Below are 27713 nucleotides of genomic sequence, written 5' to 3'. Positions count from 1 at the left end.
GTCGTTTTTTGAAGCTGCAGCAGCGTCACTGGGACCTCGGCAGCCAATGAAATCAATGATTTCAAGACTGCAACTTGGATCCCTAAGCTCAGGTCTGTAGCCCCGCCCCCTCCCCTCCTGAAACAGTTTGCTGGGGATGAACACACATCGCCCAGCAAACTGCCGCCCGCCCTCCAACTCCTGCCTTTGGCACCCTGAACGAGGCCTTAGGCCTCGTTCATGTTGCCAGCTGCAGGACTCGGAGGGAGGGCGGGAGGGAGGCAGTGCTGCAGTTTGCTGGGCGATCTGTGTTTATCCCCCAGCAGACTTTTCAGGGTTGGGGAGGCGGCGGGGTTACACACGGCAGGGTAAGTATCCAAGTTGCAGTCATGAAATCATTCTGAAGAATGATTTCATTGGCTGCCTTGGTCCCTGTGACGCTGCTGCAGCTCCAAAAAACGAAATTTTCGTTTATTGAAACTGTAGTCAGCTTCAACTCCTGGCTTCGGAGACAGGGCGGTTGCTACCCTGACAACCAGTATTCAAATTGAATACTTTGTTTCTCACGGCAGCACGCACGGCAGCACGCCCTCCCTCCGAAGCCAGCACCCTGAACGATTCCTTAGATAGCATAGGCAGCAAGATACACGGGTAAGTACTAATCGTATATCGCCTTCTCATTTGAAAGGAGTCTTTCACAACACTTGTTGGTTTGTGTTTGGTATAGTGTTTTGTATGGTTCACATTTGCTTTACCCTATATAGTGTTTTCAGTTTTAGCAGTAAATTGCATTTTACACTCTTTATATATTTGCACATTTAGCACTATACCTCAAGTCCCCCACATACCCCATCTCCTCAGTGACAGGTTGTTACTCCAGTATGTTTGGGGGGGAATAATAACCTTGTAAACTAAGCCTGTAGGAACTGACAATTCTGCCACTACTTTATGTTATAACCAAGGAGTGTATTTGCTTTACCCTATATAGTGTTTTCAGTTTTAGCAGTAAATTGCATTTTACACTCTTTATATATTTGCACATTTAGCACTATACCTCAAGTCCCCCACATACCCCATCTCCTCAGTGACAGGTTGTTACTCCAGTATGTTTGGGGGGGAATAATAACCTTGTAAACTAAGCCTGTAGGAACTGACAATTCTGCCACTACTTTATGTTATAACCAAGGAGTGTATATAATGGCGGGCAGGCTGGTGGTGAATCATAATGGCGGCTGGTTTGAATGGTTTGAAGGAGAAGTCCGAGCTTTATGACGTCTAGGAATTGTGATTCTAGCACAAGGGATCGAGACACAAGTTGTGCAGCCGCCCACACACACACACACAGACACTTTCCCTCCATTTCTTACCTGCGATCTTCTCCTTTCTCCGACCCCATTATCATCGCCGGTTCTCGTCATGAGGGAGCTGAGGTGCCTGTCGCTCCTCTTGGCCGCCGTCCTGTTGCTGCTGAGCTCCGTGGACCATTTCGTGGCCGTCGCGGGGGTGAGTTTGTTGATACCGCGCCGGCTTCGGGAGGTGTTTTTTCCCCCGCTCTTTTTTGAACCCCTCGTGACTCGCGCCTGCAGTGGCGCGGGCCTGCTCCTCCCACACGTCACAGGTCCCAACGGGCGCCGAGTGGCGGGAAAACCCCAACGTCTCCATCTCAACCGTTACACCTCGAACATTGTCCGTCTTCCAAAGGCTCTTGTGTAATTGCCCACTTTGACACACTGTTTGGGGGGGGCGGCTGTAGATATACGTCAATTAAAAAGTGCTGACTAAGGAGTGTATCTTTATTTTAAAAGAAAAGAAATACCAGACATACTAAAATAATAAGTTAGACTTCCTGAAAATTAATGAAATATCACAGTAATGGTGATTCCACCTCAAAGTATTTCAGTGAACTATTTCATTCTTTGCAGGCACCTTTAATGTGTTACACTAAAAACACAAGTGTATATTCTTTATTTATATATCAATCCCTTAAGTATGGCATGGAAATCTAGTGCTGGTCCAGGGTGTACTGTATATTTGGCATCAATTGGTATAAGTCTTAGCCAACTAGTAGGTTATTTTGTGAAAGTAAGTCTTTGTTTGGTGGCAAAGGTTGTGTGGAAGTCATCAAATAGTAGTCATTGTAATAACTAAATACTTGTAAAAGAAAACAAACTAGCATATGCTAAACCATAACATTGTATACAGTTTTGGCTCAAGAAGAGTCAGAAAGAACCCCACAAAAATGCCCTTTATGCCAGTGTACATGTATATTTTAGCAAACATAGGCCCATAGGTAAATACCTCCTTCCGGTCAATCTCTTAACCACAATGGGATCAGTAATTAATGAACACAATAATACAATTTTATTCCATCAGTATATATAAGCAAAATTACAATAACTATTAAAAAGAATAAAATTCTCAGTAGAGGAGTAGAATGTAGAAAAGTATCTTCTTATTAGTTAGGTCTGTCCTATGTAATCACAATGGACAGATATCTACTTAACATAGTCGTATAGCTAGCAGGATGTTAGCTTCTTAGTATAAATACTTATTCGAGTGAAAACCCCATATACAGCATGTATACTTAGCATTGAATTACTATCTGGCAATGGGATCGCCGTAAATGTTTCAACATACAACTGGCAACTGTGACCAGCAATATATTATACTCACTAATCTCCTATTGAGTTGTACCTGAAAATGTCTCAAACCATGGCTAATAGTATAGGTGAGGTACCCTTTACTGCCCTTAAGAACAAATCTTCCTTTACACCTCCTTTGGAAACAAGCACCAATGTGGATATTTTTTCGAAATTAGTCACTAGGGATTTTATGACATTACCAGTAATTACAGGCAAACAGAATCTGAGTTTTCTCGAAAGACAGGTCCTGATGGATTTGGAAAATGATAACACAGTAATCATAAAACCATCGGATAAAGGTGGGAACGCTGTCATCTTAGATCAAAATGTTTATATCATTGAATGTAGACGTTTATTATCGGATGTCAAGTGTTACACTATCCTTAAAACTGATCCAACAGCTACACTCTTAAGGGAACTAACTGAAATGCTTAAAATCGGCTTGGAGTCAAAGTTGATTTCGAAGAACGAATATGAATTCATGTTGATAAAAAAAAACTAAGATGGCAACGTTTTACCACATACCGAAAATCCATAAGGGGGTCAGTCACCTTCCAGAAAGACGCATAGTCTCTGGAATCGGTAATATTACATCCAATATCAGCGTCTATCTGGATTGTTTCCTGCGCCTGTTTGTAGATACACTTCCATCTTATGTCCGAGATACCAAAGATGTATTACTAAAATTGGAAAATATAACACTAGACCCACATACACTTTTGGTAGGACTAGATGTCGAAGGACTCTACTCCAGCATCGCTCATAACTATGGGATGAACGCTGTTGCCCATTTTTTGAGAGAAAGAGGTGAAGAAGCTAAACCTCATAGTGATTTTGTTCTGAAATTACTGGCCTATACTCTGACCCACAACTACTTTGTGTTTAACCACCAGCTGTTTCATCAAGTACAGGGTACTGCCATGGGGAACCACCTGGGCTCCCACATATGCTAATTTATATCTAGGCTGGTGGGAGGAGGCGGTGGACTTCGTAGAGACCCAGGAAAGATACAGAGAACATGTGGAGTTGTGGGTCAGGTATATTGACGATGTGTTGTTACCGTGGAAAGGTCCTGAGGAACTCCTGGAGGAATTCATTAAAGTTTTGAATACTTTTAATTTTGAATGGGGCTCTTACATGGTAACGGCCACCGCTGTTCTTGCTCGTTGTGCAAGCGTGCGCTGCTCCTAATGGCCACCGCAATTTGACCCGGTCTGTGCATGCGCAATGCGACTCCTTCACCAGCGCCAGTCCCAATATGGCGGCCCCCGCTAGCCGGGTGTGCCGCGGAGCCTCCGGAACACCGGAGTGCTCCCTGCACATTGCCCCCACCTCTCTGCTCCTGTCGGAGGTTCCCCCCGCTGCGCAGAGGTAAGCGGGGAACCAAGGGTGAGCTAAGTTACCCTTGTGTATTTCTGGTCTATGACATTACTGTCTAATTATATATTTTTTACATTTAATGTCAGGCTTGTAAAAAGGATGCGGATTGTGGGAGAGGAGAGTGCTGTGCCACGCCCAATTGGAAGATAGAGAGAATTTGCCTCCCACTGGGAACCGCTGGAGACAAGTGCCACCCATTAAGTCAAACGGTGAGTACTCTTCAATGTCACTTGTAATATTGCAGGACGTCACTGTGTACACTGCAAACACAAGTAGTGATGGGGAGCAGGCGCTTCCAACAATGTAGGTATCATTTAAGCATCACTGCAGTTATGGGGCAAAGGGGTCAATTCTATTTACTTTGATGCGGCAGTTTTCGGACGAAAATCCTTATTAACTTTAGTAGGTATTTTTGTCCAATAAAGGTCACTTCGGATTATAGAGACTGTACCCCTAATTAGCATAATAGTCAGTAAGTAATTTGCTGTTGCAAATCAACCACGGTGCATTTTCTGTCCCAATGTTTAGCTTTTCGTTGTCTGTGATGATTGTGCTTAAATCCTACTATGTGCTTGTATCCAAACAGGAGTTTTAGAGGCGTTAACTAGCAGTAGGCAGTGTTTTAGTACTGTTTTGCAGTGAGGCAAATTTATCAATGAAAATATCAGTTTATTACCAATAGAAACAAAAGTAACACATTAATAAACTCCCTCTGCTAATGTTGATAAAGCAGCAATTTGTCCTAAATTACATTATTGGCACCACCAGGGCCGCCAACAGAAATCTTGGGGCCCGAGGACAAATGCAAGGAGCAGGGCTCCCCCCCTACCCATAACACACCTACCATGACTTTTTTTTTTAGGGTGCAACTTTTACTTAAATTGCAGGGTTGTGAGCCCTATTTCACATCCCGCGAGCCCCCCCATTTTACACCTCACGAGCCCCCTCTATTTCCCTCCCTTTTCCCATGTATTTCTCTCCCCTCCGTCTCACCTCTCACTCTCCCCCCCTCCATCAATTACCCCACTCTCCCTCAATCCATGCCCCCCGCCTCACATGTATTTCTCTCCCCTACTCCCTCTTTTCCTCACTCCCTCTCCCCCCCTCTCCTCTCCACCTTCCGTCAATTACACCACTCTCACTCAATTCCCTCCCCCCTCACATAATTCCACCCCCTCCCACAAAATATATACCAAAAAAAACATCCAAATGCAAAAACCTTCCCACCCCCAAATACATACAAAAAAATCAGCAACCCCCAAATATATACTGCCCCTCATCTCCCCAAATATATACAACCCCCCCAAATACATACAAAAAATCATATCTCCCCAATATATATAAAAAAGACCACCAATACTTATAAAAATCAATGCATATATAAAAATCCCCAATGCATATAAAACCCCTCCAACGCATATAGAAAAGCCCCAAGACATATAAAGAAGCCCTCACTCCACACAATACATATAAAAATACCCCCACTCCCCCAATACATATAACAAGACCCCCACTCCCCCAATACATATAAAAAGACCCCCACTCCCCCCAATACATATATACAAAAAACACTCCCCCCAATACATATAAAAAAACACTTCCCCCAATACATATAAATGACCCCCACTCCCCCCAATACTTATAAAAAAAACACTTCCAAAATACATATAAATGACCTCCACTCCCCCCAATACATATAAAAAACCCACTTCCCCCAATACATATAAATGACCCCCACTCCCCCCAATACATATAAAAAAGTAGACATACCTTGGTGATGGTCATTACCAGTGGCTGCGGGGTCCGGTGGCTGCGGGGTCCGGTGGAGAGTCGGGGCTCGGCTGCGACCGGCCATCAAATGCAGACCTCCTCACTCTCTGTCCCACGCCGAGCTTCCAGTCAGCGCGCACCGGAAGCTGAGGCATGCTGACGTCAAAGGCTTGGAAAGGAAGGCCTGCATCTGATGCAGAGCCGGGGCCCGACTGCGACCAAGAGCCATTATCTTTTGTCCCTCCCCTTTTGGCGGCCCTGACTCACCGGGCCCGGGACGCTAACCCCGGCAGACCCCCCTGTTGGCGGCCCTGATTGGTACATCCAAATTAGAAAACAATGTACTGGCCTCATTTCTTTTGAGGAGTTACTTGGGAGTGGCATTTGTAAAGTTCATTCACATTTGCAGAGCATAATAATGGCCATGGTACTGTTTCAGAAAAGGAAAAACACTGGAGCTATGACGTGGGAATGTCAGTGTGACAACATGTTTTATATAACCTGAATACTTGGAAAACATTTCACAAAAGAGAGAGAATATTGGATAGTGTTGCAACGTTACTCATCTTAAATCTTGATTCTTGGCTTCCACTTCCAGGCAGTGAAAGGCCAACCCATTAAATAGTAATGTCGCTGGGCGGTGCTCATTTGCATGCAGGCTAAAGAATGGGAAAGCAAACAGCAAAACCAGTCAAGCACAACACTCCTCGAAAATGCACTTCGTGCTAAATAAAATGGAGCAATAGCAGGTTTTACAAGGAGTTACAAAACACACTTATTATAATTGGTTGTATTCCAATTGTGTGGCTCTTGTCGTGAGTTTTATCAAAAACATAGCCAGGTCTGAGTTGAGTGGGAAACTTGCAGCACAGAGGTATTTCATGTGGGTTACACTGGATCTGTTAGTAATAGGGTTACTGAGTACCTATTTGCACCCCTCATTACTTTAATACAGACAGCATAAAGCCAGTGGAGGTGGTGAGTTTAATACCCCTACCCTCCAAGAGTACACTCTGAGCACTATATACATTAGTCTAGCAGTTAGTCCCTGTATACGCATCTGTGACAGGGTGAATTCAATATACTGTATCTGGGAGACCTATGTATAGGTCTGCGGTCCAGCAGGGACCGGGTTAATTACAGCTTTGAAAAGGCTGGGTTAAGTAACCAGGTCCCAACTGCCTCGTTAAGGGGCTTGAAAAACACAAACTCCAGACTTGTTCATTGTTCTTCTTCCTGATTGCACCAGAGAAAGACATGCTGAAACTCTGAAGTGAGAAAGCCTGAAATAAGGCCTGTGTATCTTGGAAATTTTGTTCTGCTGTTGCAAGGACTTGAGAAACCCTTGCTGGGAAGAGGATTTATGTTTTTCTTAACCCTTTTATGCTGAAGAAAAGCTCTATTATTTTTGTCCCATGTTTCTTTTGCTGGCTGAAATAAAAAGCCTATACTCAGAACACCCACGTGTCGTTGCTTTGTCCCTGCAACAGTATCTGTGGGAGATTTACTGACCTTGCTAAATATGTGTGGTTTATGTGCCTATTCTGATGTGTTCACCTGCAAACTCTCCTATTAGGTGTTGTCTTTTTATTTACATCCATTTTGATAAAAGCTGCTTACCAGCTTCTCCTTGTATCCGAAAACACAACGGGCATTTTTAGTGGTAGATCCTTACATCTTCTACCTCCTGGACCCTACCTGTCCAGGCTATACCATTGACCCTCACCTTCGTTTTACCACTGTGGTAGATGGGGATAAACCCCGTAACTAGTGCTGAAGAGCTGTAGACAATATAAAAAAGTTCAAATGGACTTCCTGTATGGCGCGTTGGGCAGTAAGGACGAACTGCACTGAGCTCCGCTGGTCCGCCGGGGAAAAGAAAGTAACCACGACGTAACCGGAGGAAAAAATCTCGAAAAACTTAAAGGCATTCTCCCCACACCAAGCAGCACCGGTACATGGAAAAATTCCTCTCCAGGTCCCATCAGATGGCTCAGAAACAGCAGCAGGACAAGGGAGAGAGAAGGAGAGAGGCATCCAAAATGGCCAAAGGCCATGAGGCAGATCCAGTAGAATCAGCCTGGAGTGAGGGAGCAGACAAACAGCAGCATTTAAGGTCAGATCACGACATTATTGCAAAAGCTGTGGTCAGAGAACTCCTTTCACAACAAAACACTGACAGGATTAAAAAGTCCATAGATGAACTTAAAAAAATGAGCTTACCGCACATACCTCCAGGGTGGAAGAGGCAGAGACAAGAATCAGTACTGTGGAAGATGACAGTCTTTGCAAAATAGAGTCCTCCTTGGCGCTGGTACTTGTTACTCTTGCACAATGCAGTACATGAAGAAATAGAAAAACAAAAAAGTGTAGAGAACAATGAGGTATTACACAATTTAAAGGACAAAAATGACCTCTGTGTAATTTATCAAAAGCATATAATAGGTGCACCAAATTAAATCAAATAACTGGTGACTGGCAGTTATTTGTGAACACACCACTACCAAACATATACACCTATACACACTTAGAGCGGGTCTCAATGGATAATTAACCCTTAGTCCACCAATACTTAAAATATACACCGTGTATGGTACAAGACGGAAAAACACTTACAAAAGTGTAGCTGGACGATGTTGTTAGAACCACTCAGCAAATAGAAATATCCCAGCAGTGATATATAAAGGGAAAAAACTAAAACATAGCACAGAACTGCTATATACTATGATTTGATATTATACATACAAACAAACACATGGAATAAAACTAACAAATTATTCCTTTCTTTCAACGCCTTTCAACCTTTTAAGCCTGGTTGTGGGGCCCTTTGGAGTATGCTCTCTCCGGAACTGCTGATATCCACGCTTTGGCTGCGAGTGCAGTCTGCTCCAACTCCCTGTTTGGAAGCCAACGTGCAGGGAATCTCCTGGTGCAGCTTCTTAGTTGGCGCTGCCCGTACCGTCCTGATAACGTCACATTCAGTGACGCGGCGATGAGGCAGCACACTAACAGTGCTCGAGCAGCAAACCCCAAACAACAATCCACCGGCAGTCCACGATCATAAGATATACACCCCCCAAACTCAATCCCACAGGCAGCTAGGTATTTCAGGCGGATTCAGAACGAAATGTGAGAATAAAGTAACTTAACCCAACATGTTTCGTGAGAACCGTCTCACTTCCTCAGGGGCATGCAAATTAATAGGAGGGAACTCCCTCCACTAAATAGTTGTTGCTATCCAATCACGACACAAATACTAATGGTAAAATTATGCTTTCAATTGCTTGCCCAGCCTGTATGCAGGTGATTTGTATTATGATTCAATTGTGAGTAGGTAATGCATCTAGAATACCTAGCTGCCTGATGTATTCAAAACAGATCATCTCAACCAATAGATAATCATAAATAAAACCTCAACAATTTATATCTGCATTGATGTAATCAGTTGTAGTGTGAAGATAGTCAGCGCAAACCTCATGGGCCTCCCGATGTCGATGGAACCGAATGAAATAAAAGGATATGGATAAAAATAATTAAAATCTCAGTGTATTAGATATACATGTGGGGGATGGGGGAAGAGGGGGGGGTGGGGGGTGGAAGGGGGAGGGGGGTAAGGGCAGGGGGTGGAAGCAAGGAGGAGGATAATGCTGGAGGGGTTGATAATTGGTTTTCCACTTTAACTAATCAAAGAATACATAAAATTATGGATTCAGTGACTCACACGGGCTTGTGTGGTGTCTCTCCCTCAACGCTGACTGTAGTGGATTTCTTACAGACTCATATGCTGGAGTCTCAATATACATAAAACTCACACGGCCTGATGTGAGTCCTTGTCCTCAGAGGGTGATGTCCTGTATGGATGGTGTCTGGGTTGTCTCAGCAGAATTATCCCCCGATGGGTGTAGTGTGTGAGTGTCTCCTCTCCCCGTTTCCCAGATGACCAAAAGGAGTGTATGCCAACAAGGGTTAACAACAATGAAAAAGGTCTTTAATGGGTATACAGTGGAGACATAAGCATATGGCATGCAAACATGTGGTTAACCATAAAATGTATAGCACAATCTATGACACAATAAAATAAGACACAATGAAATAAAATGAAATAAAGCAAACACAAGGACTACACTCACACTTGAAGTCAAATAAAATTGGCCCAGCCTCAGCCGCTAGGTACACTCCTGCACGGTCTCCTCCTCCGTTCTTGTTCCCACTGGCGCGTCCGGCAGCTGAACCGGAAGAGGGGATCTGTACCGGATGTCCTGTAGTGTGCTGGGTCCCTCTCTCAATGAGCTCCGGCAGGGAACAACATGTTTCGCAATAAGCTTCGTCAGGAACCTGACGAAGCTTATTGCGAAACATGTTGTTCCCTGCCGGAGCTCATTGAGAGAGGGACCCAGCACACTACAGGACATCCGGTACAGATCCCCTCTTCCGGTTCAGCTGCCGGACGCGCCAGTGGGAACAAGAACGGAGGAGGAGACCGTGCAGGAGTGTACCTAGCGGCTGAGGCTGGGCCAATTTTATTTGACTTCAAGTGTGAGTGTAGTCCTTGTGTTTGCTTTATTTCATTTTATTTCATTGTGTCTTATTTTATTGTGTCATAGATTGTGCTATACATTTTATGGTTAACCACATGTTTGCATGCCATATGCTTATGTCTCCACTGTATACCCATTAAAGACCTTTTTCATTGTTGTTAACCCTTGTTGGCATACACTCCTTTTGGTCATCTGGGAAACGGGGAGAGGAGACACTCACACACTACACCCATCGGGGGATAATTCTGCTGAGACAACCCAGACACCATCCATACAGGACATCACCCTCTGAGGACAAGGACTCACATCAGGCCGTGTGAGTTTTATGTATATTGAGACTCCAGCATATGAGTCTGTAAGAAATCCACTACAGTCAGCGTTGAGGGAGAGACACCACACAAGCCCGTGTGAGTCACTGAATCCATAATTTTATGTATTCTTTGATTAGTTAAAGTGGAAAACCAATTATCAACCCCTCCAGCATTATCCTCCTCCTTGCTTCCACCCCCTGCCCTTACCCCCCTCCCCCTTCCACCCCCCACCCCCCCCCTCTTCCCCCATCCCCCACATGTATATCTAATACACTGAGATTTTAATTATTTTTATCCATATCCTTTTATTTCATTCGGTTCCATCGACATCGGGAGGCCCATGAGGTTTGCGCTGACTATCTTCACACTACAACTGCCACGCTAAGAAGGAGACGGGATTCCCTTCTCCGAAGTCAAGCAGCAACCAGGAAATCATCAAAAAGGGCCAGTATATATTTTTATATACTCTTTTACACTTCGTACACAATCACATATCTATATTCCAATTTATTTGAATAGCTTAGGCGTTGCAGCATTTTCTCCGCCACAAATCCTAGGGAGCGCCCCAGTTCAAACAACCTCCTTGATGTAATCAGTGTCAGACACTTATAATATATGGACATTATAATATACTCATACACTAAGACTGATAGGGAAATATATACATGAATAAAATAAATAAAAGATACATGAGTACTATCAATTCAAATTTTAAAAGATTAAAATATATATTTCCACAGAGTGATGTGGACCATAAATCCTTGGGATTTTACTCTGAGTTGATCTCAGATGAATTACACATTTTGTTTCATCCACCAATCACTCAATGATGGAAGACCAATTTTAAATATTATTACAGGGTAACAGACTGAGAGAGGGTACAGCGCCACCATTTTTCAAGTCTCTCGGGAATTAACCCAGATCAAAATCCAGGTTTAACCCCTGAGGTGACAGTCTCTTCAATTGATATATCCAGAAAGTTTCCCTTTTGGATATCTGGATGATTCTGTTCCCTCCTCTCCAATTCGGTTTAGGACATTCAATCCCCATACATTTTAAGCCAATGGGATTCTGTTCATGGACCAATCTAAAATGATTGGCGACACTATGGGTTTGCAAACCTTTTTTAATATTATTAATATGTTCCCACCGTCTCCTTTTAAGTGGTCTACATGTTCTTCCGACGTACTGGAGTCCACATGGGCACTCCAGTAGGTACACAACGTGGGTGCTACTACAGTTAATGAAGGAGTTAACTTCATACTCTTTACTGGTTATTTCCGACATGAATTTACTGCTGCTAACACTGAATTTACACGCACAGCAATTAGTACAAGAAAAATAGCCCTTACATCCACTCTGCCAAGTGGATTATGTTAACCAGCTAGTGCCGGTAACAGATTTCTTCAAACAACTAGGCGCCAGTGCTTGTTTTACATTTTTAGCCCTCCTGAAGATTACTTGTGGATGAATGGGAAGAATAGTATTTCATTTCTCATCCCTCAGGAGTATTCCCCAATGTTTACTCACCATTCTTTTAACATCTGGTGCCATAGCATTGTAATCCATAATAAAAGGGTTGTTATATGTTATTTATTTATATAATCTTTTTTCATGTTTTGTAGTTTTTCATTATTATTGATATAGTTTATGATACATCAATAGTTGCTGCCATCAGGGCGGGTAGTGTGGGAGAAAGAAAGGCCATCATAAGAGAGGGCAGCTTCCAGTGCAGAGTGAGCCAAGTCTCAGCTATAGCAGAGTTGCAGAGTGTGAGAGACAAAGAAGTCGTGCACAGAGAGCAACTTGTTGGAAAGGGAGAGAGCTTTCCAAAGGCCACAAGAGAATGGGAGTGGAGGGAGGTTAACGGGGGATGGGTATGAGGTTAGAGCGGTTGACACCAGGAGGAGCAGCAGAAGACAGGTTCCAGGATTTGGAGATGTATCCCCAGTAGCAAGGAGGAGAAGCATGGCAAGAACGAGAATGTGTGAGGAGGCTTTATAAGGGCGTGTTTTAATGCAGGGGGTATAGCTGTGTAGAGTCAGAGGGTGCACATAGGAAAGGAGTTCATGTGAACTGAGAAGCAGAAGGAAGGAGAGGTGGAGATATATGAATGGAGTTAGAGACATAATGAGGCTGGTAGAAAGAAATGTGTCGTTTGAAAAGAAGTTAAGTCAGAGCAAATATAAATATTAGAGGAGGCATGGCAGTGCTAGTTTAGTGTGCATAGGTGAGTGAGGACAAGGCAGTGAAAATCAATTTAGGATGAGGATAAAGTGGAAGTTGTGAGAAATGCAATATATGAGTGGAGGTGCTCTTGAGTGAAAGGAGCTGAGTCTTCTTAAGTCTGTGATAGAAACTCTACTCCTTTCCAGCACAGTTCAAATTCAGTATCCAGAACCAGTAGGTGTTCTCAAGTTAAAACAGTTAAACAACAATGTGACGTGCATCACTTCACCGAGGACAGATGCCAACGTTAGAAGTACTTAATCACTATGTGGCTGATATAGCTGACTATACATTTTTCAAGCAACATCTTTAATATTTGTATTAATAATTAATATTCTGTTTTCTTTTAGGTTCCGTTTATGGGGCATATTTCTGGTACCTGTCCATGTCTTCATTACTTGGCTTGTATAAAGACTGGTCTCAGGCGTTACTATTCATGCATACCACTAAAAAAAAAACAAGATGTTTTTCAAACAACCTCTTATGAAGAAGAATATTCCCAAAATGTAAAGAAATATTAAATTGGTAAAAATTTACATTGTGATACAATTTAACAATGATCATTTTAAGAAGGAGTCTTGTGGATTGTATTCTAATAAAGAAGCATTTTGTGCGGGATAAGTTTTATGCCAGAAAATATGTACAAAATACCTACTCAGTGCTCAACAAATGTAAACTCAATTCTAACGTTTGAGAAAGCATGAACTTTGGAGAAACATTTAAGAATAATTCTTCAAGAAATATGGTCGGGGGTTAATTGTTATTTTGTTTTTTTGTTTTTGAAAGAGAAGGCTCATAGCATAGGGGGGGAAACAATTCATATTGCATTTTCAGTCGTGATTAGAAAATTAAATCGCTATTTATTTTTTTGTGTTTGCTATTATAAATTGTTTTACCATTATAGGAGGATTTATTTTATGAACGTGTCATATAACTTGATGCAGACTTGCTAAACAATATTTATGTGTTGTTTTTATTTATGGAAGGGTTGCAAAAATAGATAAAGGAAGAAAATGTCTGGGCTACTTAGTATTTTGTCATCGTATACACTGTATTTGTATCACGGTGAAATAATTCTGTATCAAAATAACAGCACCATGTCATTTGCCTTTGTTTGAATATTAGGTTCTGATTTTGTCATAAAATTGTAATTCTATATTTTTTTAATCATATAGTATTGTATAACATAATACAACTGACTAAAGGAATTGAAGTGCTAGCAAATAATTTAAACCACCCTGGAGCATTACATCATGTCAGATTTAGCTATAACACTCCTGGTAAAAACAGGATGGTCCACGCAGTGGGGGAGTAATCCCCCATTAAAGCAGCATCCCCCTGCCCTCTCCAACCCAACCACCCTTCTCATTTACAGGATGGGAACCAGGTATACTTACTGGTGAAGGTACCAAGGACACTTCCTGCTTTTTCATTTTCCCTTGTAACATGGGCCAATAAGAAGCCGCAATAGTTGACTTTCTATTGGCCTGAGTGACGCAGGAGATTTAATCCGCCATTACGTCACCCATGGAGGGGACTGAACTCCACTAAATTTACCGATATGCATCTCAGGAACCAGGGGGTCCCCTGAGGTGAATATAGCATGGTTCAGGGACGGCAGGAGTGGTCAACTCCAGTCCTCAAGGGCCACTAACAGGTCAGGTTTTAAGGAAGTCCCTACTTAAGGACAGATGACTGAATCAGTGGCTCAGTCAAAGACTGATGCAATTGTATAGTGGTAAAGTGAAATAAGGCGCAAACAAATAAAAAGTGAACACTAATAATAAGTGACTAATCAAAATCTTAAATAGGTGATAATGTGATAAAATTTAAATCAATACAGCTTCACCCCCTGCTCTGGAACCCACAGGAAGGGGTAGTCTTCACTCTTCCCCCACAGTAACAGCAAAACACACAAAATCCACGGGGAGCATGGGGAGGAAACAAAAATAAATTTAAGTGCAGCAAAAAAAGGCAACGTGGAAAAAAGCCTTCAAATGACTTGGCTCTAATGAATTAACTACTTACAAGATGTAAGAGTCAAATAGGCAGGGTTGACTCAAACAGTCACAGGTAAGTGGATGATGCAGTTGTCATCAGAGTGGATCGGGTCCCCAGGATCACGTACCCCAATGTTGAGAGAAAAACTGGCATAGCACAGATCACTCGAGATAAAATAGCTTTATAACAATAAAATATTATACTCACATTCTAACAATAAAATACGGGCATATCACACTGCATTAGTGTAGGAAGATTTTAGCCAGCTGGCTCACCGTCCTGCAACGTTCCCCCACTCCTCTGCCTCAGCCCCCGGTCAGCTGTTACACTGCTCCGACTGGCGTCTGACGTCACTTCTGGGTTCGTCGCGCGGTGAGTGCTGGATCTTCCTGCAACTTCTCTGCTGTATGCTCCGGTCTGAATGAAAACTCCCACTCTACGCGTTTCAAAAGCAACTGCTTTCTTCCTCAGGAGTGTGGAAGAAAGCAGTTGCTTTTGAAACGCGTAGAGTGGGAGTTTTCATTCAGACCGGAGCATACAGCAGAGAAGTTGCAGGAAGATCCAGCACTCACCGTGCGACGCCAGTCGGAGCAGTGTAACAGCTGACCGGGGGCTGAGGCAGAGGAGTGGGGGAACGTTGCAGGACGGTGAGCCAGCTGGCTAAAATCTTCCTACACTAATGCAGTGTGATATGCCCGTATTTTATTGTTAGAATGTGAGTATAATATTTTATTGTTATAAAGCTATTTTATCTCGAGTGATCTGTGCTATGCCAGTTTTTCTCTCAACATTGGGGTACGTGATCCTGGGGACCCGATCCACTCTGATGACAACTGCATCATCCACTTACCTGTGACTGTTTGAGTCAACCCTGCCTATTTGACTCTTACATCTTGTAAGTAGTTAATTCATTAGAGCCAAGTCATTTGAAGGCTTTTTTCCACGTTGCCTTTTTTTGCTGCACTTAAATTTATTTTTGTTTCCTCCCCATGCTCCCCGTGGATTTTGTGTGTTTTTCAGTCAAAGACTGAGCCATGTGTGCTGAAGCAGGGATATGCTTAAATCCCTATTATTAAATCAATCAAAATGGAGAAATCACATATGATCCGAAGATTGTGTAAGGGGAGTTCATAGCATATTATTCCTCCCTGTTTAATTTACAGCAGGGGAGCGCAAACATTTCCAGCTGCGCCCCTCTGTCTGGCCTGTGCCGATGCTGCGCCCCCCTCCTACCTTCCAGTCGCGTCACGGGGTCACGTGACATCAGGTTACGTGACCCGCGGCATCATTTGACACCGGTGATGTCACGTCACATGACACTGTGGCGTCATCTGATGCCACATTGCCATGGAGACGCCTCACAGTGTCTGAATCCCGGCAAGTTTTTTGTTGTTGCAGAGGCCTCACGAGATCCCCCGGCATTAATTTAAATGCCTGGGGGAAGAGCGCGGGACCTCTGCAACAGCCCGCGCCCCCCCAGAAAAATCTCCCGCCCCCCAGTCATCATTTGACACCAGTGATGTTACGTCACATGACACTGTGGCGTCATCTGATGCCACATTGCCATGGAGACGCCTCACAGCGTCTGAATCCCGGCAAGTTTTTTGTTGTTGCAGAGGCCTCACGAGATCCCCCGGCATTAATTTAAATGCCTGGGGGAAGAGCGCGGGACCTCTGCAACAGCCCGCGCCCCCCCAGAAAAATCTCCCGCCCCCCAGGTTGCGCACCGCTGATTTACAGAATAAGCACAAACAAAATCTAGATATATTTAAACAACAATTACAAACATATCTGGACTCCTGTCATTTATAGTTTTTGAGCGACGAAGACAGAGTCTTATTTAATGCAGAAATTATACAAGACTAGATATTGGCAGTGATTAAAGAACTTAAAAACTCGAGAACACCAGGCCCGGGTGGACTGTTAAATATTTACTACAAAACATTTAAGACATGATTAGCACCATTCCAGAAATACTTTTTAATTATTTCATGAGGTAAAGAAATCCCCCCCCCCCCTCAATGCTGACAACACAAATTTCTGTGATCCCAAAACCAGGCAGAGACCATAACTGCTGTAGTAACTATTGTCTCATTTCACTTATCAATACTGATATTAAAATATACAGTACTAGCTGAGAGCCCCGGCGTTGCCCGGGATGTTTGTGGTGTGGGTGTGGCATTTGGGTGGGGAGTGGTCCACGCGGCCCATGTGCGGTGGTAGTGCTGCTGTGGCTGTACTGATGGTGATTGTATCGGTGTGGGGTGAGGGTTGGGTGAAGGGGGGTGAGGGGAGGTGAAGGCCGCTCACTCACCCATCCGGCCGCTCCCACGTGGATCTGAGGCGGGAGGCAGCTTGTTGTGGCCGCTCCCCCGCTGTGTCCCGGGCACTCGCTCCCCCGGGGAGAGGAGTTGGTGCGCGCGGGTGTGGAGGCTGATGTTCGGGGAGGCGGAGGCGGGTATGTGAGCCCCACCCCCTGGGTTATATATGCTGCTAATGTACACCCCCCCCCCGAGAGAGAGAGAGAGAGAGAGAGAGAGTATGTGTGTGTGTGTGTGTGTGTGTGTGTGTGTGTGTCCCTGTGTGTGTGTGTGTTTGTGTCCCTGTCTGTGTCCCTGTGTGTGTGTGTGTGTTTGTGTCCCTGTGTGTCCTTTGGCCCGTCACTCCGCCTCAGGCCAATGAGAGGTGTGCGGGGGCGGCCCAAGGGACCAATGAGATTTCCCCTAGGGACACCGGACATCCAGGCAGGCAGGCATACAGTGCTTTCAATTATATAGTATAAAAGATAATCATTGCAACAAGATTAAATAAACCACTTTCCAAGATAATCAACCCAGATCAACTGGGATTTATTTTGGGCAGACAAGCAGCTGATAATATTAGGAGAGTGATAAACCTCACCCATTCATCAAATGTATCAAAAACACCCATGCTTCTAATTTCACTCGACGCTGAAAGGGCGTTTGACCGTCTAGACTGGTCATATATGTTTATAACTTTAGATACATTTGGTATCAAGGGACATATTCTATATGGAATTAAAGCCCTTTATAATCAACCAGGAGCCATAATAAAAATGGCTGGAATCAGCTCTGGAGTAATCAATATAAATAATGGTACCAGACAAGGTTGCCCATTGTCCCTCTTGTTATTTGCGCTGAGTTTAGAGTCTTTAGCAAACAAAATTCAGATTAATAGGGAAATCAAGGGTTTGGTAACACAGTCCGAAGAGTACAAAATAGCCCTGTACGCAGATGACATCTTACTAACACTCAATAGACCATTGACATCCCTCCCTAATCTATTTGAGGAGATTTCAACATTTAGTTTTTTCTAAATACCACTAAATCAGAGGCCATGGCACTGGGAGTGAAGACAGGGATGCTAAAATTGTTAAAGTTGAAATTTAACTTCAGATGGAGGAGGACAGCATGAAATATCTGGAGGTATATTTGACCACCAGGTATTCGGAGCCTAACAAAGCTAATTACCCATAGATGTTCTTATCGATCAAAAGAGATCTGGAAGAGTGTAATAGATATTGTATTTCAGGGATCGGCAGCATAACATCAGTTAAGATTAATTCTGTCTTCAAACTGCTCTCTGTTTTATAGTCTTCCAATTAATATCCCAATCAAAATTATGAATGATATGAAAAGCAAAATCTATACATTTATCTGGGGAAAGAAAAAAACAAGAATAACAAGAAGTGTACTTATTGCTTAAATACAGATGGTGGTCTGGCCTGGTCCAGAAATCTCAGAGAAATGCTGCACACCTATGATACAATTACCGGTGCTCCAGTGTTTGCACGAAAGCCTTCTATCAGTCCTGAACAGATGAACAAAGGAACATAGGGCACAACGGGTTTAGCAAATCAAACTCATTTTTAGTGTTGGCTCAATAAATGAGTTTAATTTGCTAAACCCGTTGTGCCCTATTTCCCTCGGTCTGGCCTGGTCGCCATTAAATAAATACTTTGCTGCAGCACAATGAAGTAATTTACCGGCATCGCATAGACCCACACAGGCGATCAAATGGGTGGAGATAGAAGCGACTGAGATTCCTGTACAGAATATAGATTTGTTGCTGTGGATCCCTAAAACGAAAAGACATAGAGAGGCGTATAACCATCCAGTTATTAAATTCATTTTAAATATTTGGGATACATTAGTGAAAAAAAGGGGTTAAGGGGACCACCCTCTCTCATGACCCCCTTATGGAGGAATGAGGATTTCCTACCAGGATGTATACCAGGGATACAGAAAGAAAGGGGAGCACAGGTAGAGGGATAGTAATATAGTGTATAAAACCTCTAATTTAAAAGGTGGTGGGGGTAATAAAAAAAAATGGAAACACACTTACACGGCCTTGTGTAAATGCTATCACATTAAGGTTTCTTTATGGTCTTCTTTTTTTCCCCTCTTTTTCTTCTCTTTCTTTTTTTCTCTGTTCTGGTGTTTTTCTTTCTTCTCAGGTCCAGGTATGTTCTTAGGTACGCCGGTGACTTTCCTTTCAGACGTCACCCTCAAGGCAAACAGATATATATATATGAACAGTATTGAAGAGAAAATTGCAAATAGTAATAGTATTGGGTAACCAGCTATAATATAAAGCAGCAAATAAAAGCAGTCACTCACACGGCCAAGTGTGAGTGCAACTCGTGGGGGAGGTATCTTTTCTTTATTACCCCCACCACCTTTTAAATTAGAGTTTTTTTACACTATATTACTATCCCTCTACCTGTGCTCCCCCTTTCTTTCTGTATCCCTGTACCCACAAGGATCCTGGATAGATCCTATTGGGGTCCGAGCCATAGGAGAGACGACGACACTGAGGGGATCCTTGTTTAACAGTCTCAAGGTTGTAAATTATTTATTGTATTCACCCCATTTAATACTTTCTTCGGAGGGAGCGCCCGGGTTTTTTCTGTCCCAGGATGTATACCAGGAAGGAACATTGTCTATACCTTGGAGAGAGGGTGCTTTTGCTTTTTATATATATGGCCATAACATGAACGATCTGAAGGTGGCCATACTCAAAGGTAATTTTAGAACACAGAAGAGAAACGGTTGCATGAATACAAATTTATGCAACTGTTCAGGACATTTAGCGATGGCCTAAACCGAGACCGCAGTTTCATGCAGGGCCGCCAACAGAAATCGTGGGGCCCAGGATAAACATTTTAAGCAGGTCTCCCCCCCCCCCCGTGTCAGCGGTATTGCGAGCCGCCCACCCCCCACCCCCCATTTCAGACCTCACGAGCCCCCTCTCTTTCCCCCCTCTTCCCATGTATTTCTCTCCCTTCCGTCTCACCCCCTCTCACTCTCACGCCTCACATGCATTTCTCTCCCCTGCGTCTCCCTTTTACTCCCTCAAAATGTCCCAATTACATTATAATTTTGTAAGATAGCCCAATGTTTATGTACAGTACACGTTGTTTGATATATGGGCTAGATATTGTAAAAGAGTACTAAACGGGAGGTCTGTGATAAAGGAGTTCACAGGTCACCCCAAAGAGTTGTGTTATAGGTGCACACCAAAAATGATCAAACTTTTAATAATTAAAATTAAAAGAGGATGGCAGTAGAAATCGACGCAGTGTATATATTGTGCAAAAAAAGGTGTGATTTTAACTTTAACTTATTTAGCCACCTTAATCACGGGTTTTTTTTTTGCACAATTTATACACTGCGTCGATTTCCACTGCCATTCTATTTTAATTTCAATTATTAAAAGTTAAGTTATCATTTTTGGTGTGCCCATAACACAAGTCTTTGTGGTGACCTGTGAACTCCTTTTTCACAGACCTCCCTTCTAGTACTGTCAATTACTTACCTTGCGCAGGTAGCACCCACACTACATATTGCAATGCCAATTAGGCAATACCCCTATACTGTTGAGCAGTGCAACCCCATTTTTTTGTCTATTGTAAAAGAGGTAGTAAATACTAACCTCCCCTCTTTCTTAATAGAGACTATCCTGACATTTAAGGAGGGATCTGCAGCTATCCAAAATTTATGGAGGGTAATCTCTTCTCATTGAGTTTCATCTGCTTCTGTTCATGTTTTTATACAATACATTCCCCCTAAGGAACAGAGAACTAAGGCGTGCACCAGTTTCAGCTTTGATCTGAGGTCCAGTGGTCGTGATGGGAGGCATGTCTTTTCAAGAAGAGGAGAACAGGGGGAGGCGGGGGCACTGCGGGGACGTGGCCATGATTTCACACGGCTGGTTCGCCCTCATTGGCTGAAACGCTGCCATGACGTGGCCATTGATTGGCCGCCGCACCAAAAGACAGATTCCTTGTCTTTTGGAAAGGTGGTCACGCCATCGCGCTTTGTGCGTGCGTACATACACTAACAGGGACCTGCCCCATAGAGGGCCATACTTTGTGTTCGCCGCGCACGCCATTGTGTCGCGCACAGCAGTGGTCAGCGGGACAAAGCCTAAGGAGATGAGTAGAACGGTGTAAGGTTGCATGGAGCTGTGTTGCGGTCTGTGGTTTCACGAAAAAGAGTCGTACAGTATATGCCTTTTGATTTTTAATATAAATCTCCACATCCAAAAATGAAATGGTACTTCTCCATGATAGACTAAACCGAACAGTCGTAGGGAGTGTATTAGGGTAATCCACAAATTCATTCAACAGCTGTTGCATACTCTGTCAGATGATAAATCCATCATTGATGTAATGGAAAAATAGTTTCATGTATTATGCATATTTAGTACCTGTAATATATCTATTTTTTAACCTTTTAACTGCCAGCAGGGTCAGCAATACTTTGCATGCCGCTCTGTCTCTAAGCCTACTGAGGTGGAAAATAATTAATTAATTTGAGGGTTCAAAAACAGGTCCCACTCATCATCAATTCTATATGACTTAGGCTTTGTCCCCGCTGGCGCTGAGCGCGTTCATGCTTGGAGAACTCTCCAAGCATGAGCGCCGGGTGTCCTTAAAATTTTCGCAAGCGCTCGTGGTGGAGGGTGGGTGCGGGGGAGACGCTGCAAGGGAAGTTGAGCGCGCTACAAAGTTTAAAAAAATTGTTTACCTAAGCGCCGAGCGCCGGTGAGCTTGTGCATCGTGTGAGCGTGGACTTGCATATATATATATATATATATATATATATATATATATTCCATGAATTGCGCGTTGCTATGGACATGGCGGCGCACTTCTGACATTTGTACACGTCTCTTTATGATGCCCATGCGCAGAGCTGCTCTCATCGGATGGTCTTGCTGTCAGTATCTGCATCTGCCTCCCGTTGGTCTCCTGGCCAGAGCAGGCGGTGCTAGCACAACTGTAGTTTGATTTTCGCGGTCTTATTGATTGTTTACATTGGGTGCTGGTGTGTTTTTAGTCACTGGTGGGGGTATATTAAGATGTTAGGATTAGTCACTGGTTGCACTGCCCTGAGGAAGGTCCCACTCTGAGGACCGAAACGTCGGCTGCCCTGTGTTGTTAATACACTTTGTTTGTTCATCTAAGCTGCGGTGTGCTGTCTCTTTGTTACCTGGATCCTCCTGGTCACTTTGTGTATACATTTCTATATGGGACGAGCATCTGCCTACACTGAGAAACTGTGAGTGCAAACTATTTCTCCATTGACTATATATATATATAGTGCAGAATAAATGAGTTCTTCAGTATTAGGTGAGACCTTTTTTATTGGACTAACAATTTAGGTCATAGGACAAGCTTTCAAGAGTTATCCTCTCTTCTTCAGGTATTGCTTGACCTGAAGAAGAGAGGATAACTCTCGAAAGCTTGTCCTATGACATAAATTGTTAGTCCAATAAAAAAGGTATCACCTAATACTGAAGAACTCATTTATTCTGCACTATCGCAACTGGACTAACATGGCTATTTTCTGCTTTATATATATATATATATATATATATATATATATATATATATATATATATGCAAGTCACCTCGCCAAGCGCCGCCCGCTCTGCGCGCTCAATGCTAGCGGGGACGCAGCCTTAGGTTTTGCCTATAGTGCCGGTGACGGCGATACGATGGGTGACGTCACCCGTCGCTGTCGCCATCGCCGAAAGAAGTTAAAATTACATATACTTGTAAATTGCACGTTAAGAAGCTGACTTGTTTCAATTAATAAAAATAACAATTATTTTAAAAGCAATTTTAAAGCATATTTAAAATTAACAAGTCCTCTATTGCCCATGATGCTCCTGTTGGCTGTAAGTAATTGCAGTAATTAAGTTTCATTTGACAAGTTTATTGGAAACAGGTAAAAATGTGACAAATCTGTTCAATGTTAATTAAACCATTTTTTGAAGTGCATACAGTGTTCAAGCATTCTCTCATGAAACCTTTGTATTGAAAATTACATTCTGAAAGGAAAGTGTACCATTAGTTAACACATTTCCAGAGAAAGTTTGTCAACATACAAATTTATGTCAGTTTTAAAAACAGTAATAAACATTTTGTATAAAACAGTAAAACATGATGTCATCTTCAGAATGCATAAAATTAGTATATAATACTGAGTTAGTGTTTTATTTTGCAATGTATTTATGTTTTTCTAACAACCTCTTATGAAGTACAATATTTACACATTTTATGAAATATTAAATTGGTAACAATTTACATTGTGATACATTTTTACAATGATCATTTTAAGAAAGAATCTTGTGGAATTTATTCAAATAAAGATGCATTTTATCAGCAAAGCAAATCCACCAGGTTAATACATATCACGTTTACAGGCACATCAGACCATATCACAATTCTGCATGTTCTGTTCTATTGCTCTACTAGAACGCTAAAACTTTTTTCAAAGAACTTTTTGAACTAAAATTTAAAAACATTAATGTTACATACTCCAGATAAAAAGGTAAAAGCAGTGCTTTGGAACTTATGCTTGTTCTTGACAACACCATTGCATCCATTTTTGCAACTGTATATCCAATCGATATTTAATATGCAGCACCTAAAACAGGCCTGTACGGCAGGCCAGGAATAAACGTCACAGGCTCTGTACCTTATGTAGTGTTCTGTAAAGGTGGTATTCAAAACATATTTTACAGTACATGTAAGTGTTCAGTTGGCTGCATTAAAGTGCTCCACTGACAGCAAATTGTCTACCTAGACCATACAGTGTCTTGTACAAATTAAAAAACAATGCACCTTCTATTGTATGGTTGATTGCAAATAAGTGTATGTCATTAGTATTTTATAAATACACTGAAGTGTTTTTAGTCAACTGTGTTTTTGTCAAACATTACTTGCTATCATTACTTCTGCAAAACCGATATTTAACCATAAACCAGTGTATACATTCAGCGGCTGACCACCAAGTACCCCAAGTGTGTGACTTCACATGTCTCAAGGGCTTCCTACTATGTCTATTACGGTTGCTGTAAAATGTTAGAAACTTTTCCAGCATGCAAAGCAAACTTTTTAACTGTGTAATACTCCACTTGTCACGATATTGATTTGGGCAGTTAGTGTTGTATGATTGATAGCTCACCTTCTGAGTATCTACTGTGGCATTATAAGAGCCAACAAAACTATTAACGGTTAAGTAGTTAACTATTGTAGTTCCTTCTTTTATGTTAGTATGTTAACACCTATAGCATCTAAACACTGATATTGCAAGAACACCTGACAAAAACCTATAATTACACCACACTTCCCTCAAGGTCATTTTTGTATATTTTCAGTGCTTATTTAAACAGACAAAAAACCTGCCTGAAATAATATTCCATTATCATTCAGAGTTTATAGAGTAACCTCTTTCCTAAAGTGAAATGTAATTCTGGTGTTAATAATGTTATGCACATTTTTATGACCAGTGTTAGCTTCAGTGGGTATGAAATCATGACATATGAAGATAAATGTTTGAGAGACTGCTTATCTATTGTAGATATACACACTAAGCAACAATAAAGGCCTAGTAACAAAAACTGTTATTGGTATGTGTAAACATTATGTATAATTGTTACTTGTACCAAATCTATCCTCATGTTGCATACTGATAATATGTATCAACACCTCTCTCCCTTCACCAGCTGCCCGGATTAGCTTCATTTAATATTTCAACCAAGAGTTAAGAAAATAACTACTTTTGGAAACTCTCTGCCTCGAACGTTACACACTGCCAACCAACTTAAACCCAACAATTAGGCTGCTCCTATTGAATAAATCATAATTGAATGCTATGATGAAGGTATAGAATATGAGAAATGTAATCTTCACTTGTCCTGCCAACCTGCAACACCATCATTGGCTATGAACAGAAGATATATGAAAAGTTATATTAAAGCAGCAATACTACTGCCCCCACCCCCATGTTCTTATTTGTATATAATAATAATAATAATAATGATAATAATAGCATATAAAGCAAGTGGCAATGTATTCTTACCTACGCTGGCAATCGTCTGGTGCTCCTGTTATAAATCTGTTAAAATCCTGACTGTGTGACTTACATAATGACTGCCTTTCAGTTTCAATCAATCAGTCAGTGTAACTCAGCAGCTACAATGTATCCTTATATTACTAAGGTAACATTATTTATTGCTACAGTTTACAGCTCAAACTGCTGGGAAGTTTGCAACAAATTATCACAAACAGGAAAGTGTTGCAAATATCTGGCACTGCTGGGGAGGTGGGCTAAAACCTGCTATAGAAATCAAAGGATGCTTTAAAACTAATTAAAAATGGCATTAAGAGTTGAATTTTAAAAAAAGTCACTATTATCTAATACTACACAACTGATTTATTAAAATAAACATAAGATTTCGCGTTTTGCTGCTTTAATTTCTTAGTTATATTAGTTAAATAATAGCCAAACACAGACTCCCCAAACATTTTGCACATAGAAATAAGTACCGGTGCAGTTCCTCTACTTGTGCTGGATGGAAGCACTTCCAATTAATTCATATAGAAGTATTTTAACCCATGCAGCTTACCACACACACAAAAAAACCTTCTGTTCAATTGGTACATCTGATCTTACAGGGCCCCAAAAACGTGGTGCACCTGCTAAATAGGTACAGTTGGAGGGTATGCGAACATTGCATATCCCACCTGTACATATGTATTTAAAGAGCTTGGCTGCTATTGAAACAGCCTTATGGTGCAATGTAGGGCTCCCTCTGTGTCTGGGTGCGTTTACAGGGTATGAAAGCTCTCAAAGAAACCCTAACTTCTCTGTTAAGCATGAAACAGATGATAGGGTTTACTCCTGCCTGTGCAAACGTTAGCCATACGGCCACTGTCAGGTAGCCCTGTGTCAGGAAATCAGCCTTCAAGAAGACACGCAAATAACAGGCCACCAGGTAAGGAGCCCAGAGGAGCAGGAACAGAAAGGTGATCACATAGAACATCTTGCAAAGCCTTTTTTCCAGCTTGAACTCTTCCAGGACCACAAGTCTCTTGATCTGGTTGTGGGAGGTCTGCCTCATCCCTACCAGGGTTGGGGGTGTAGGACCCCTTCCAAAGCCTGCTATCCAGTTGGCAGCTGCTTGCCCGGCTGCCCCTGGCCCATGAAAACTCCAGTTCTGGCTGATAGCTGGAGTCAGCTGGGCTGGCTTCATTTTGCGATGATCATAGATGAAGAAGAGCAGCTTCATGTAAATAAAGTGAGTGGCACCCACGATGAAGGCCAGCATCAGCAAGAACCCCAGGCTGTCATTAGCTTTGACATAGCGATGCTCGAATATGCACTGATCCTCCTCTTTGATGAACTTGTAGGTGCCCACATCAAACACTGGAGGTAAGGCCATAGCCATGGAGAGCACCCACGCCATTGAAATGACTATCGCACAAGCCCAGCCTGTCATCCTCTTTGAATAAAACCGGTGGTGAGCAATAGCCATATACCTGGTCAGGCTGATGGACAGCAGCATGAAGGCAGCATGGAAGCAGAGAAGGACAGCTCCAAAGGCCACGATCTTGCAGCTCCTATTGCTGTAGGTCCACTGGGAACCGCTGCTGATGGATTTCAGCACCAAAGGGAAACACAGCAGAGACCTGAGAAGATCGCCCAGGCACAGGTCCAGCATGAAGTAATAGGGAGCCCTGTGCAGGCTCCTGCCTTTCAGCACGATGAAAGCACAAAGGAGGTTGCCGGCCAGGCTGACACAGGCGATGAAGCCCAGGGAAGCCAGCTTGCCCACTGAAGCGGGGCTGATGTCGGTGGGAAGGAGAGATGCGTTGCTTTTCTCATGGCCAGCATTCGCCATGGAGGCAGCTCTGCTTGTGAATAGATCCCTTGCAATGCATGTGCAGATAAAGGATAGCACGGTGCAGCATAGGCGGTGTAATGTATGCACGATGCACCCACTGCATGCACAGGCGATGGTGGTGTGATGTGCTGGGCATATGCAGGGTGCATGCAGTGTACAAATGCACAGGAGATCCGGGTAATACACGTACTGTGTGTCTGCTCTTACATATGCACCAAGTACAAATTGCCATGATGTCACTTTTATTATTATGGGAAGGGGTTAGGCAATGAGTGGCAAAAGTAATTGGGTTGTGGATCAATTAGTGGGCATCAAGTTCCTTAAAATGCCAACATTGGATACGAGCTGCTCCTTATTCTGCACATGACATATCACACAGATAGCAGATGATCTTTATGTTCCCTGTATACTGGGTATATAAAGCTCATCTGCTATCTGTGTGATATGTCATGTGCAGAATAAGGAGCAGCAGGCGTAGAATTATTAAGAATTGTTCTCTAAATGCAAGGTTTTAGTATCCTGAATTCACACATGCACAAATCACCAAGGCTTGAAGTCAGGCACTTTTAATTAAAACACAATTAGAGATAAAAAGGAAAGGGATTGGGGAGTGATCGACTAAACCATACTAATTGTATAAT

The 27713-nt window shown here is 42.6% G+C and overlaps 1 protein-coding gene and 1 long non-coding RNA gene across 2 annotated transcripts; one reads left to right on the top strand and one right to left on the bottom strand.

Annotated features, from left to right (window-relative positions):
• Positions 1–332: 332 nt before the first annotated feature.
• On the top strand, positions 333–14532 carry LOC142468147 (uncharacterized). Its single transcript, XR_012788588.1, has 4 exons — positions 333–630; positions 1401–1482; positions 4088–4210; positions 13200–14532. It is a non-coding gene; the product is annotated as an uncharacterized LOC142468147 (long non-coding RNA).
• Positions 14533–23075: 8543 nt separating this feature from the next.
• GPR27 (G protein-coupled receptor 27) lies at positions 23076–27378 on the bottom strand. The gene has a single exon (XM_075574326.1). It carries the CDS (start codon positions 27067–27069, stop codon positions 25957–25959), a length of 1113 nt encoding a protein of 370 aa, XP_075430441.1. The 5' UTR covers positions 27070–27378; the 3' UTR covers positions 23076–25956.
• Between the last annotated feature and the right edge of the window lie 335 nt (positions 27379–27713).

This window comes from Ascaphus truei, chromosome 17, assembly GCF_040206685.1.
Source record: "Ascaphus truei isolate aAscTru1 chromosome 17, aAscTru1.hap1, whole genome shotgun sequence".
NCBI classification, from domain to species: domain Eukaryota; kingdom Metazoa; phylum Chordata; class Amphibia; order Anura; family Ascaphidae; genus Ascaphus; species Ascaphus truei.
This window is presented reverse-complemented; position numbering and strand designations above follow the sequence as displayed.